Raw genomic sequence first — 13,140 nt, 5'->3', positions numbered from 1 at the left:
ATTTTGTTTTGTTTATTTATTTTCCCAGAAAACACGTAAAACATAATAAGTTACAGTACATAAAAAGAAGGTATAGGAGGAGGGAAAACCTTACGTACCTTAAACTAAGCCATACCCCTTATACTTAACTATTTTTCTAAACTAACAATCAATAAAGAATACAAGTAAGAAAAGATATTTCTGTGTACTGAAATGTAGCTAGGTTTTAAAGAACTTTGAAATGTCAGAAAAGACGATGTTGTTTTTACGACTGCTTCCTTATATCAATAGAAACATCAAGCTCGGATTTCCCATATGGCGGTTAACTGCCAGGGTACATGGCTAGGGTTTGTCTATTTATCGACTTTCAGTAAACAGACATGTCACCTTTGTTTATCGGAATATTTCAGTAAATATTGTTTTAGACTCGAAAGGTTAAAAGACAAGTATCGATTAAATAGACATTTACTACATGGAACTATAACAATAATTTGGCTCTATTAATACATGGACATCATGTAAGAATTCAAATTCAGTGATAATACTAACAGAATACATAAAATATCAGATAACATGATGTTATTATTTGCCAGCTTTACTTTAATCATTTTAATAACTGCTTTCATTTACTCTTTCACTCAATATGTATCACAACTGTTGTCATTCACGTGTCAAAGAGGACTCCTAGCGGCGATTGTACATGTTGCATATTCTATTTATTAATGGATCAAAGAGGGCACCTGCGATTTTACCCGGAACTGCACATGTTTTGCTTTGTTTGCTCAGTTGCACAATAAAATACATTAAACGTTTTAGGAAAAAAATATAAATAAAGTAGGTGCAGAAGTAGGGGAAAGCGTACGTAGCTTAAACTAAGCCTCTCTCCCCTATATTAAGATATTCTTAAACAGTCGATGAATAATGAAAGTAAGGCAATATATTTTGTATACTTTAAGTAGTAGCGGTAAATAGTAGGTAAGGATAATAAAATATGAATTAAGATGAAATAGTAGCTTAATGTATGATTCTTATACTTGAGCGCTGGGGATGTTTAATAGATGGGTTTTAGGGTACTTTTAAATGTCAGAAAATGCTTTTGTTTGTACATTGCTACGATGGTTACCTTTAAATTACTAAAAGATAAACATCACAATGCATAAATAAAATGCGTACAATTTTCAAATGTGGAGAAAAATCTAATTAAAGGAACACCCATTTCCATTCGACAACGTTCTGTCATATGTGTCTGCTGTAATAATGACAGGAGATTATGGATTTACGGCACTCCAAAAATGCGGTGTGTGGGTGAGGTCAGTAACTACCAGGAATATTTTCACATTGCAGTTATAAAGCAGCTGTTAGATATGGATGAAAACTACTAAAAGAAATAGATGGCGTGATTGTTGTATGAAAAGTAAGAAAGGGAAAGAAAAGAAATAAATAAAGGTATTCTACATAATAGGTTACCCTACAAGTGACCATCGCAGTTAGTTGTATGGATCAAAATTACCCCCTAGCAGGCCAAAAGATGATTGCAAAAATATACACAATTGCTGCAAAAACAATATGAATCGCTAGGAGGCACCAATGACACATGGCATTGGCTCTCCAATCATTCCTTCCAGCCCAACCGTAACCTGTTATGCAGGAATGGGATGTTCACTCACACCTACGTGTCACCAACACTTACAAGAGTCCCGGACCTGAATACGTTCCTGTCTGCATTCTCAAGGGATTCGCGTGTGAACTCCTCTTCGTGACTTACTCAACACGTCACTTAAAAATGTACCGTACCCAGTTGAAGCAAGGAAGCCAACGTGGTTTCACTACCAAAGTCCAGTCCTCCAAACATCGACAAGCTTCGACCCATCTATCTTATTCCAATGTTGTCTAAACCGCGTCGTGAGAAATTGAATAGTACAAGACATATCGCCAAGACTCGCTTACCGCCAGTTTAGGGGAAGGAAGCACAGATCAACAATACACACGCTGGTCAGTTTAGTGGACTTCCTCTACAAATCTAGTTCAGTGCAAAAGTCAATCTGCACCGTTGTTAGCACCTATCTAGTATTATAGGTTATACCCTGTAACCGTATACATTGTAGTAAAAATTGTAAATATTCCGTAAAACCCTTATTGATTCCGTAAAATTCTTATGAATATGTCGACACCCCTATTTAAGAGCATCGGGTTCCCTCTATGGATCAAAAATGCCTCCTGGCAGTTCAAGACATTATGCAGAAAAAATCACCGATAGCTGCAAATACGATAACAATCGCTAGGGGGCATCAATGATACGTGCCTATTGTCCGCATACGACAATGACCGTTGTAATGTATTACAAATGAAACTAAAAAAAAAGCAAATTAGAGTTCGGCGACCCTCATACCCCCATGAATATCTAGAACTTTTGTTATTTCATCAAAATGACTTAGTATTAACATGATTTATGCATGGTGTTGCTAGCTTATTCATCATTGAATAACGTACAGTACACATGTCACAAGTAAAATTCCTAATTCAGATCATTAATTATTAAGTTGTTTTGCATATTTTTCAAAAAAATATGCAAATAAGCTCCTCATTTGCATATTTGATATCTGCATATGTTCCACCGATCATAATCAACAATTGTAACATTAATCGAAGTCCAGTTATTGCAAACAATGGAATTATACAATTTCCTAAAGAATTATGCAAATTAGGTCCTTATTTGCATAAAATGCATATCATCATGAACAACTTTGCCCAAGTTACCTGCATACCTAAAATGCAGGCAATCCGAAGTTCCTTTTTGCAGTTATCCTGTTTGGAGTGTCTTGACAAAAATGCCCCTGCAGTTCCACAATTAAATGTTATGGGAATGAAACTTGCCCCATTTTGTCATGACGCCAAAATCTATCTACCACCCAAATGTCACGACCATATCACGTCCGGGACAAGAGATACATTTAAAAAAATGCTATGATATCCTATCTTGTACAACATTGTGTATGGTACCGACATACCAAAAATATGAAAATCCGTTGTTCCCTTCTTGAGTTATCCTCGTCAGAAGTTTTTGACAAAAATGCCCCTGCTATCCCAAAACTAGACGCTAGGGGGGGGGGCAAACTTATGTCATTATTTTCTGAGCACAAGAGCTATCTAATACTCAAAAATCTTGACCATAGTATGTTCAGAACACCGAGATAGCAAAACCAGAAGTTGCGCTGCAGTACCAAGTTAACACACCAGGGGGCCCAAAATTAAACTTGACCTTCGTCTTTCCAGCCCCTACCTACATACCAAATATCATCGTAGTCCATCAAGAGGTTCTCAAGTTATGGTGTCCACAAATATCCGGAAACACAAACACACAATGTCAGATACACACACAGACACACAGACGGACACACTCAAAACTATTTTCATGGAGGTAATGAACAAAGATCTTTTAATACAAAAACAAAGAGACGTTATTATTTTGAAAACAAGTCAGTCAACATAAAGGACTTAGTGCTGTAATGTTGTAAAGATATACTACCGAGGAGCATACGAAATGTAAAGATTTATAATTTCAATTTTCTTTCATCTTGTATATATGTAGCAGAAATCCATTTGAATTCCGTAAAGTTCGTATGTTTCTTCATTCTTATGTAATGAATCATAAGAATCTGTAAACGGGTGCTTTTAAAATATGTTATTTTGCTCTGTTTAGGGCTGCTGAGTGATGAGACATCATTTTTGAGAAGGAGTGTTTTTTTTTAAATCCCCGCTGATGCTTAAGTAAAGAAAGTTTTTAACCTATTGATAGTCAATGGTAGTTAGGTCAGCAACTGAGCTAATGTATTAACGTTTAGATCATTATCTTTTCACCATTAGTCACTTTAACACTTAAACAAAGAAAAATCAGAAAGCAATGTTAAACCAAAAATAAATAAATAAGTAAAATAACACGAAGAAGCTGAATTCAATCTCGCGTGTATAGCTTATTGGACGATGCACTAAGCCTTTGAGCTAGCTGACGCATTACAATAGTGGGCTCATTTTAACAAATATAACGTTAGACATCTCTGGTCAATTGCGGCATGTGAAACTGTGGTAGACATTGTAAAATGGGTATATGCTTGTAAAATTTGATAGCATCGTCGTATTGCAATGAAATTTCACAAGGTGCTAGTAGTAATTAGATGAAATATAGAACACCGGGCACATTGTGTTGATATGGTGGTTTTGGGGGTTAAAAACACACATTGCGGTCCGAAAAAATTGGGTCTTTTTATTATGTCCTGTTCTCGGTGGAGTCAATATCCTGGACTCTCATACTTCAAACGATGACCGATTACCTCGAGTAGATTAAGTTTGTCCAATAATAGGCAAAATGGGGATTTATTTTCTAATTTTTGGTCAATAATCCGCTCTAGAGGAAAACCCTTTATAGTAAAACTAAATAGCAATGCATGAATTTCTTTCAAAATGGATTGTAGATGCAAATTTACCTATACTGTCAGCAAAAGTACTGTTGTCACCGAGGACGAATCCCGTAAATGTGATAGTGACGGTTCTTTAGAACCACTGCCAGCGCCGCTGTCGTTTTCCCGCCATTTTACATCCCGGGGGTTCGGCCGTTCCATCGAACGGGACTCGAACAGTACCATTATGCGGCTTTCGCGGGGGTTTCTTTTTGTCATTCGCATCGATTTATGTGAATATTTGATAAATTCTTCAATAATATCCAATGCCATTACCAAAAGTGCTTGGTGTGCCCAATATACACCGAGTTCCTGTTTTCGCAATGTAACGTTAAATTATGACATTGGACCATTCTGAAAACGTCGTGATCTCGCGGGGTCCAACTACGTCATGGAGTGGTTCGAATATCATGTTCGGTTTCATCACCCTGGTAACATTGCGGGTCAGTGCCCTTTTTTACTCCCCGGCGAGCTCCATCGAATTACAGGCCGTAAGTTACCCGAGATGTTTTATTCAGTTTTATTTCTTATTGAATCATTTATCAATTTTGGATATTCAGTGATTGTATAGGGCAATTTTAGATCGCGGAAACGACACTGGATGATCTACATAGAATGTAAATTCCAACATGTTAGTTGCAATATTAGCGAAGCAACCAACGTTGCAATGGCTCTGCATAATTTCATCCTTCGATTATTGCATTCTTACATTGAATCCTCTGGGCTCTAGGTATTGGCTGCACTACCAGTAAGATGCAAAAAAGCATGTATCCCTTTAAAACCTTATGAGTTTCGTAAAATCCCCTAGCAGTCAATGTTATATTTGCAGAAGAAATAAATGATAATTGCAAAGACGAAATGAACACGTGGAGAATATCAACCTTCCTCCGACTTTCTGTATTGCATTTATGATTGTTCCTCCCTGCGGGGTTAAATCTGTCCTCATTGCTCAGTGCTAAAAACCTCGATTATTATAGGTTGCTTTCCTGTGCATTGCTCCTTCTGATTGGTCAGGTGTTGTAAAAATGGTTATGTGAATTTAAACCGGACTGGCCGGGATCTATGTGTTACAGTTTAATAACCAACATGGAATATTACCTTTTTGATTGGTCTCCGGCGCCTGGTTATACGATAAATGTATATACTTGATAAAACTCGTATGGGTTCTACGTGTTTTATATTTCTTTAATAATGAATCGTATGAGTTCTGTATTATGCGTATGTATTCCATGGAACCATCGTAAGATTACCTTGCAGACATTCCATATATTCATACTAAAGTATTGCATGAATCAGGCATATCATTGCACAAGAAATCACTAATGGCTTAAAAAAAGATAGGAATTGCTAGGGAGTCTTGACAACACATTGACTCTCTACAAGCTCCAATAACGGTTTCAATGCTTACAATTAGATCTACCATTCCTGTCTATTGAAAATTAAATAAAGTAATACAAACTTAAGAATATTCTTAAAGAACAGGATAACATCGAGGATACAGATATTGTAATGAGCTTGCGTTACTCTTGTTTATATCTTTTTTCTCTAACAAAGGGGTGCGAAATTGACGGAATTTATACGATCAACGACTTGAAAACGTGCTAATTATAATGCATATTTTCCAATGTAAAAATATAGTAAGAATATTATGCATTCGTTAACCCTATTCAGACCGGGCTTTTTTGGTCATCCCTGGACCGGGGGGGGGGGGGGCTTTTGAGGCCCTCCACTTCTAAGTCCCATAACTCTAAAACGACGTGCCGTAGGGCCACCAAATTTTCTGGACATGATTTCGACATAATATCTGACAAGTATTTGACGTTTGACGTTACGTTGACATAAGATGACGTAATTATGACGTCATCAATTTGATTACATTGGCCAAACCCATGAAAAATGGGTATTCTCAGAAAACTTCAAGTCATGCTGCAAAAATGTAACAACAAGTGTAGATAACAGAATAATAATGTTTAATACGACTTGCGTTGCCAATAGCAACATCAATGACTTCAATATGACGTCATAAAATGACGTCATGCACATCTAAGATACGAGTTGGGCTCCGCCATATTATATCCACCACCTTGAATTTTTAAAAATACTTTTTTTGCAACAAATAATCACAAAGGGCAATGGAAATAGACTAAATTCATTCATTTAGATGGTTTTTGGTAAAAAAATACCAGGTAGTTACAAATTTTAAGGGATAATTAGCTTGTTATTCTTGATCTGGCCATTCGGTCCGCCATCTTGGATTTTGGGCTGATGACATCATCAAATTAGCATAATTTATGCATATATAATTATGAAAGATATGCTGAATAATATAAGATTTTATTCATGTAACAAAATCGCAGTAATATAGCAAATTAATGTGAATAATACATAGTTAGAACCAAAAATAGTGATTTTTGGCAAAACTGCCTGTCAACAAACGGTTGCCATGGCAACAAGAAAAAATGGAAAATTTGTCAAACTTCGTAAAATTGTTGCCAACAATATTTTAGGAAAACTCACCACATTTGGTGGCTCTAGCGTAAGCCGTTCTGGCGTTATAGGACATCGAAGTTAGCGCGGGCCTCAAAAGCCCCCTCCCCCCCGGTCTGAATAGGGTTAAGATTAGTATGAACTCTCTAATGTTCGTTTCTTTCTTTTTTCTCATGATAGTGGATTATTAGAGTTCTGTAAAACGCGTATGCATTCCTTAAAGACGTTCTAAATTCCATGCAATCATTTTGAAGTGATACAAAGTCATGTATTAGGCTATCAGAGTTTGCCGTATGATTTTGCTGTCAATAACTAACTATGTATAGGAGGAAAACAGCAAAAGCGTAAGCACAATGCGCCGAGGAGGCAAGCTTAGCAGGGAGTACTAGTGGTCATTGGCTTCGATTTCCCCAACATCTAACCACGAAGCCATTATGCCTTTGTTTGAGATCGTCGCTGGTCGCCGTTGAAAAAAAAAAATCATATTGGATTGGCAGCAAATGCACGTTCTGATTATGTTGATACTTTTAAACAATTTCAAGTTCTGTCTACTAGTTCTGTGACGAGCGATCTAAGGGTAAAGCTGTGAAATGGCGCGGCTTACCACGGTTTCAAAACGATAATCCCTGCTTATTTTCACATTAGAGGTAAGTAGACAAGGGATAAATCAGACAATCGCCCCGTACGTTTTTAACCTGTGAGTTATGCGGAAATTAAAACTACTCTACCTGCGTAACACCCTCCCAGGCTTACAATTTTATCGCATGCCTCAGCAAGAAATGCTCAGAGATATAGGAAAGCCAATCTACTCTAAATGCAGTAATGCTTGCAGTGGTTTCATAATTGCGGTTTTCGTAGTGGCAACTTCACTTCAAATTTAAAACCATCGCGAATTTTTTCCATGGCAGTAAGGGTGCATGGTGCTACCGCGAAATGTCCTTTTATCCCTCTATCGCAAAATTAAATCCCCGCGAACTTACATGCATTTACAGTATTAAAAAATTATGCTTGATGTATTTCAAAACCTTGAAACCGCACTGTTTAAAATGGCTTAACCGCCTGAATATTTCTAACATCTGAAGTTCATTGTTATCGGGACATAGTAAATGTATTTTTGCCTATACAAAACCAATTTCGACAGACAGAGCAGCAGACTGATAGGGGAGCAGACGGACAGGAAAGCAGACAGAAAGGGTGGCAGACAGATATGGAAGCAAACAGACAGGGCAGAAGACAGACAGGGTAGCAGACATACATGGAAGCAGACAGACTTGCAAGCAGAAAGAGATGGAAGCAGACAGACATGGAAGAAGACAAACAGGGTGGCAAGCAGACAGGGAGGCAGACAGGCAGGAAAGCAGGCGGACGGGGTTGGCAGACAGACAGGGAGGCAGACAGACAGGGAAGCAGAAAGGCAGGGAAGCAAACAGACAGGGAAGCAGGCGGACAGGGAAGAAGACAGACAAAATCACAGACAGGGAGGCAGATAGACACGGTGGCAAACAGACATGGTAGCAGACAACTCAGGGAAGCAAACAGACGGGTTAAAAGGCAGACAGGGAGGCAGACAGACAGGCCAGCAGACAAATATGGTTGGCAGCAAAACAGGGACGCAAACAGACAAGGAAGCAGGCCTACAGTGTTTGGCACAGACTGTGAAGCAGACAGAGAGGGTGGCAAAGAGACATGGAAGCTGAGAGGCCGACAAGCAGACAGACAGTTTTCTGGACGGATTTGGAAGCAGACGGAGAGAATTGCAGGCAGACATGGAAGCAGAAAGGCGGGGAAGCAGCCATACGGGGTGGCAAAAGACAAGGAGGCAGACAGGCAGAGAGAGCAGACAGACATGGTGGCAAGCAGTCGGGAAAGCAGACAGACAGGGAGGCAGACAGTCGGGAAAGCAGACAGACAGGGAAGCAGAAAGGCAGGGAAGCAGACAAACAGGGTGGCACGCAACAGGGATTCAGACAAACAGGGGAAGCAGACAGACATGGAAGAAGGCAGAAGGGCTGGTGGACAGATAGGGCAGCAGGCAGACACGGAAGCAGACAGACATGGAAGCAGACAAACAGGGTTGCAGACAGATATGGTTCAGAGAGGGTTGCAGACAGACAGGGGAACATACGGAAGACAGACGGGGAGGCAGACAGACAGAGAGGCACACAGACAGGAAAGGAGCCAGAAATGAAAGCAAACAGACAGGATTACAGACAGACAGGGTATCAGACGGAATACAGACGGGGAGGCAGACAGACAGAGAGGCAGACTGATATGAAAGGAGCCAAAAATGGAAGAAGACAAAGAGGGTGGCAGGCAGATATGGGAGCAGAGAGGCAGGAAAGCAGACAGACGAACCGGCAGACAGACAGAGCAATCAGACAGGGAGGCAGACAGACAAGGAAGTAGGCAGACAGTGTGGAAGACAATGAGTAGGCTGACAGGCAGAGAAGCAGACAGACATTAAAGCAAATAGAAAGGCAAGCAGAAAGGCATGGAAGCAGACAGACAGTCAAGCAGACAAACAGGGTTCAAGAAAGAGAGGGCAGCAGACAGACATGGAATCAGACAGAGATAGAAGCAGACGGACGTGGTTGCAGACAGGCAGTAAAGCAACCAGACAGTGTTGCAGACATTCAAGGATTCGGACAGACAGGGAAGCAGACAGACAGGAAGATGTCAGACAGGGTTGCAGACAGACATGGATTTAGACAGACAGGTGGGCAGACAGACATGGAAGCAGACAGAGATGGAAGAAGACAGACAGGGTTGCAGGCAGGCAGTAAAGCAATCAGATAGTGTTACAGACAGACATGGATTCTGACACACGGGGACGCAGACAGACAGGGAAGCAAACAGACAACGTTGCAGACAGACAGTGAAGCAAGCAGGGAAACAATCAGACAGGGTTGCAGACGGATAGGGAAGCAGGCAGGGAATAAGGCAGACATGGAATCAGACAGAGATGGAAGTTGACGGACAGGGTTGCAGACAGACAGGGAAACAATTAGACAGGATTGCAAACAGACAGGGAATCGGACAGACATGGTCGCAGACATACAGGGTCGCAGAATGACAAGAAAATAGACAGACAAAGAATCAGACAGGGAAGCAGACAGACATGGAAACAGACAGAGATGGAAGCAGACAGACAGGGTTGCAGAAAAACAGTATAGCAATCAGACAATGTTGCAGATAGACAAGGATCCGGACAGACAGGGAAGCAGACAGACAGGATTGCAGACAGACAGTATTGCAGACAGACATGGAACCTGGGAGGGAAGCAGACAGACATGGAAGCAGACAGGCAGGGTTGCAAACAGACAGGGAAGCAATCAGACAGGGTTGCAGACAGTCAGGGATACGGACAGACAGGGAAGAAGACAGAAATGGAAGCAGACAGATATGAAAGCAGACATGGTTGCAGAGAGAGAGAGTAAAGCAATCATACAGTGTTGCAGACGGACAGGGATTCGGAAAGACAGGGAAGCAAACAAACAGTGTTGCAGACAGACAGGGAAGCAGACAGACAGGGTTGCAGAGAGAGAGAGTAAAGCAATTAGACAGTGTTGCAGTCAGAAATGCATGCCTGAGGACGAGCCCGCCTGTCTCTATTCGCTGTACTCACCATCACATGGCAGACGCAGGCGAGGTCGCCAACCCATGTCCTACCTGCAGTACATACAGCAGCTGCTGGGGGACGAAAGCGGCCTACTTACACCGGGGCAGATCAAAACCCTGGCTGCCGACAAGAAACAATGGAGACTTGCAGTCGCCCGCCTTGCGGCCGACCGATAGATAGCAGTCAGACAGGGATTCAGACGGAGAAGCAGACAGACATAGAAGCAGGCAGACAGGGTTGCAGACAGACATGGAAGCTGACAGACATGGTTGCAGGCAGCCAGTAAAGCAATCAGACAGTGTTGCAGACAGACAGGGATTCGGACAGACAGGCTTGCACACAGACAGAAAATCAATTAGACAGTGTTGCTGACAGACAGGAATTTGGACAGACAGGGATTCAGACAGACAGGGTTGCAGACAGACAGGGAAGCAGACAGGAAAGCAGACAGGAAAGCAGACAGACATGGAAACATACATAGATGGAAGCAGACAGACAGGGTGGTGGACAGAGATGAAAGCAGACTAAGAGGATTGCAGACAGACAGTAAAGCAATTAGACAGTGTTGCAGACGGACAGGGATTCTGACAGACAGTGAAGAAGACATTCAGGGAAGCAGACAGACAGGGAAGCAGACAGAGATGCCGCTCATCAGTCGTAGGAATCTGCCACCAAATAGGCGCCACCCAATCTTCCAAAAGGTTTTGGTGACTGGAGAATACCTCATTCCGGTGCTGCTTGTATCTAGGTTGTACCAGTCAACCACTTCACACCATAGATGGAAGCAAATATTATCAAGAGGAAACTTACCAGCTTCCACCAAGTGGCAAAATCGTAGCAGAATATCTTGTTTACTTGAGTCTAGGTCCCTTAGTTCCACCAGTACTCTCGGTAACAGGTCAATCATCTCTTGAACAGTCTTGTCAATCCTTGATGAGTCATCTTGGTCCAAGTCCAGAAAATCACCAGCTGAAACTTGCGTGTACTCGTCTTTTGTCTTTGTCATTCCTTCACACATGGCTGTGTTCCAAGCATCTGATTTTTTTGGCGTACCAAATCTTATCCGCTTCCTTACACTGCCTTGTGGGTTAGGAGACACTTGACTATGTTTGAAACCTCGTTTTGCTCTTGAACTCCTTTTTGGGGTGGACCTTGGAAGTTTGACTCTCCCTTTTGCAGCAAATGGACTTGCACTGTTTTCCTCAAAGGTGGTGTCTTCTTCTTCATCTGTTTGCCATTCATCTTCAAATGTTGAAGTACTTTGAGGTTTGCTGTATGTTTTCCTACTACCCTTTTCATAAGGACGGTGCTTACCCCATTTTAATATCCTTCTCGGAGTAGATGACACAGATCTGCATCTCTTTTCTCCCTGGCAAAGAGGACTCCTTGCAGTGTACTCTAGATCTTGAAACATGGCATCTTCTTCATCTGTATGCCATTCAGCCTCATCAGATGCAGGGGCACCTTGAACTTTGGCCTTTGTTTTCACTTTGCCTTTACCACCCTTGCGGGGATAGATAGTTAATCTGAGCCGACGAGGCATTTCTGAAAAAAAAAAGGAAATTTGACAAATCAGATGCTGTTGTTATCTGGAGGGAAAATGTGGGAGGGGGCGGTAAAGTGATACAACAATCCACCTTGAAGTTTTAAAGCATGGACTATTCGGTTAGTCCTTCAAGAAAGCCATAGCAATGGTGACAGGGCAGATGCACTCATAGTACGAATATCATACTGTCGCCTGAGTATATAAAACAAGAAAGCTTTTAAAAAAAGCTGGCCGGGGCGCATTTGGAAGGACTACCTCAAAATTTCATGTTGTGTTCCAGTAAAATGTGCATCATTATTAAACTAGAAGTTTATATCTAAAATCTATGGGAAGTTGGCTGGAAACCTTTGTTCACTGGTATAATTGGATTTTCCGGCGTACTTTTGTGGGCGGAATTGTATCCCTTGTGTGCGCTGTGTGCCGGATATAAAAATCGTAAAAGAAACTCCGGTGCGAGACCACAGCCAAAGGCGGGAAGAGGTCCCGGATGTGCATTGTCGTTCATAATGTGTATACCAGTAGGTTCAACTGATAAGAAAACATTTTCTGCTTGTACTGGGACAACCTCAAAATTGCATGTTGTGTTCCAGTTAAGTTGTTGCAAGAATGAAACTAGATTGCTGTTTGAACTGTGCATGCTTAAAGTAGAAGTGCCATGGCTATCTGGCAATGCTGTTATGGGACTTCTGGCATGTGAGTCATAAACAAAATACTTGTTATCAGCGTGCAACAATGCTACTGTTGAACCAGTTATTCCATGTGCTGTTATGAAAAGACAAGTGTTGGATTCAGCAAATGCTGCTTCTAGGGCTTTCTTTAAGGTGTAATAAGGATAGACTGCTTCTGTGGCAAATATGTCTCCAGTGTAAGACTCTTTTATTGATACACGTACAGTATTGTTGTAAAGTTGCAAATAGTCTGGAATATCATCAACGGAGAGGAACTCCACACCAGATCTTAGTGATGGTTTTATGTAGGTGTATAGTGCATCTCCTTGGAAAAGGACCCCGTCAAGGCCTGGTCCTGGCCCGGGAAATGCCTTGCCTGCCAGGACC

At 41.3% G+C, this 13,140-nt stretch overlaps 3 protein-coding genes across 3 annotated transcripts in view; 2 read left to right on the top strand and 1 right to left on the bottom strand.

Moving 5' to 3' along the window:
* LOC118410961 (homeobox-containing protein 1-like) overlaps positions 1–13,140 on the top strand; it is a 1,064,572-nt gene that overhangs the window by 493,200 nt on the left and 558,232 nt on the right. The window lies entirely within an intron of this gene.
* LOC118424525 (zinc finger CCCH domain-containing protein 13-like) lies at positions 8,176–9,326 on the top strand. Its single transcript, XM_035833152.1, has 2 exons — positions 8,176–8,772; positions 8,880–9,326. Exons 1-2 carry the CDS (start codon positions 8,176–8,178, stop codon positions 9,324–9,326), a joined length of 1,044 nt encoding a protein of 347 aa, XP_035689045.1.
* The window catches only part of LOC118424432, a 6,615-nt gene continuing 4,103 nt past the window's right edge, over positions 10,629–13,140 (bottom strand). Inside the window, exons 2-3 of the mRNA XM_035833032.1 lie at positions 11,350–12,084; positions 10,629–10,795 (exon numbers count right to left, since the gene is read on the bottom strand). Of these exons, the coding sequence (XP_035688925.1) occupies positions 10,629–10,795; positions 11,350–12,084 (902 nt within the window). The remainder of the gene's footprint in view (positions 10,796–11,349; positions 12,085–13,140) is intronic.

This window comes from Branchiostoma floridae, chromosome 1 (genome assembly GCF_000003815.2).
Source record: "Branchiostoma floridae strain S238N-H82 chromosome 1, Bfl_VNyyK, whole genome shotgun sequence".
Taxonomy (NCBI): Eukaryota; Metazoa; Chordata; class Leptocardii; order Amphioxiformes; family Branchiostomatidae; genus Branchiostoma; species Branchiostoma floridae.
This window is presented reverse-complemented; position numbering and strand designations above follow the sequence as displayed.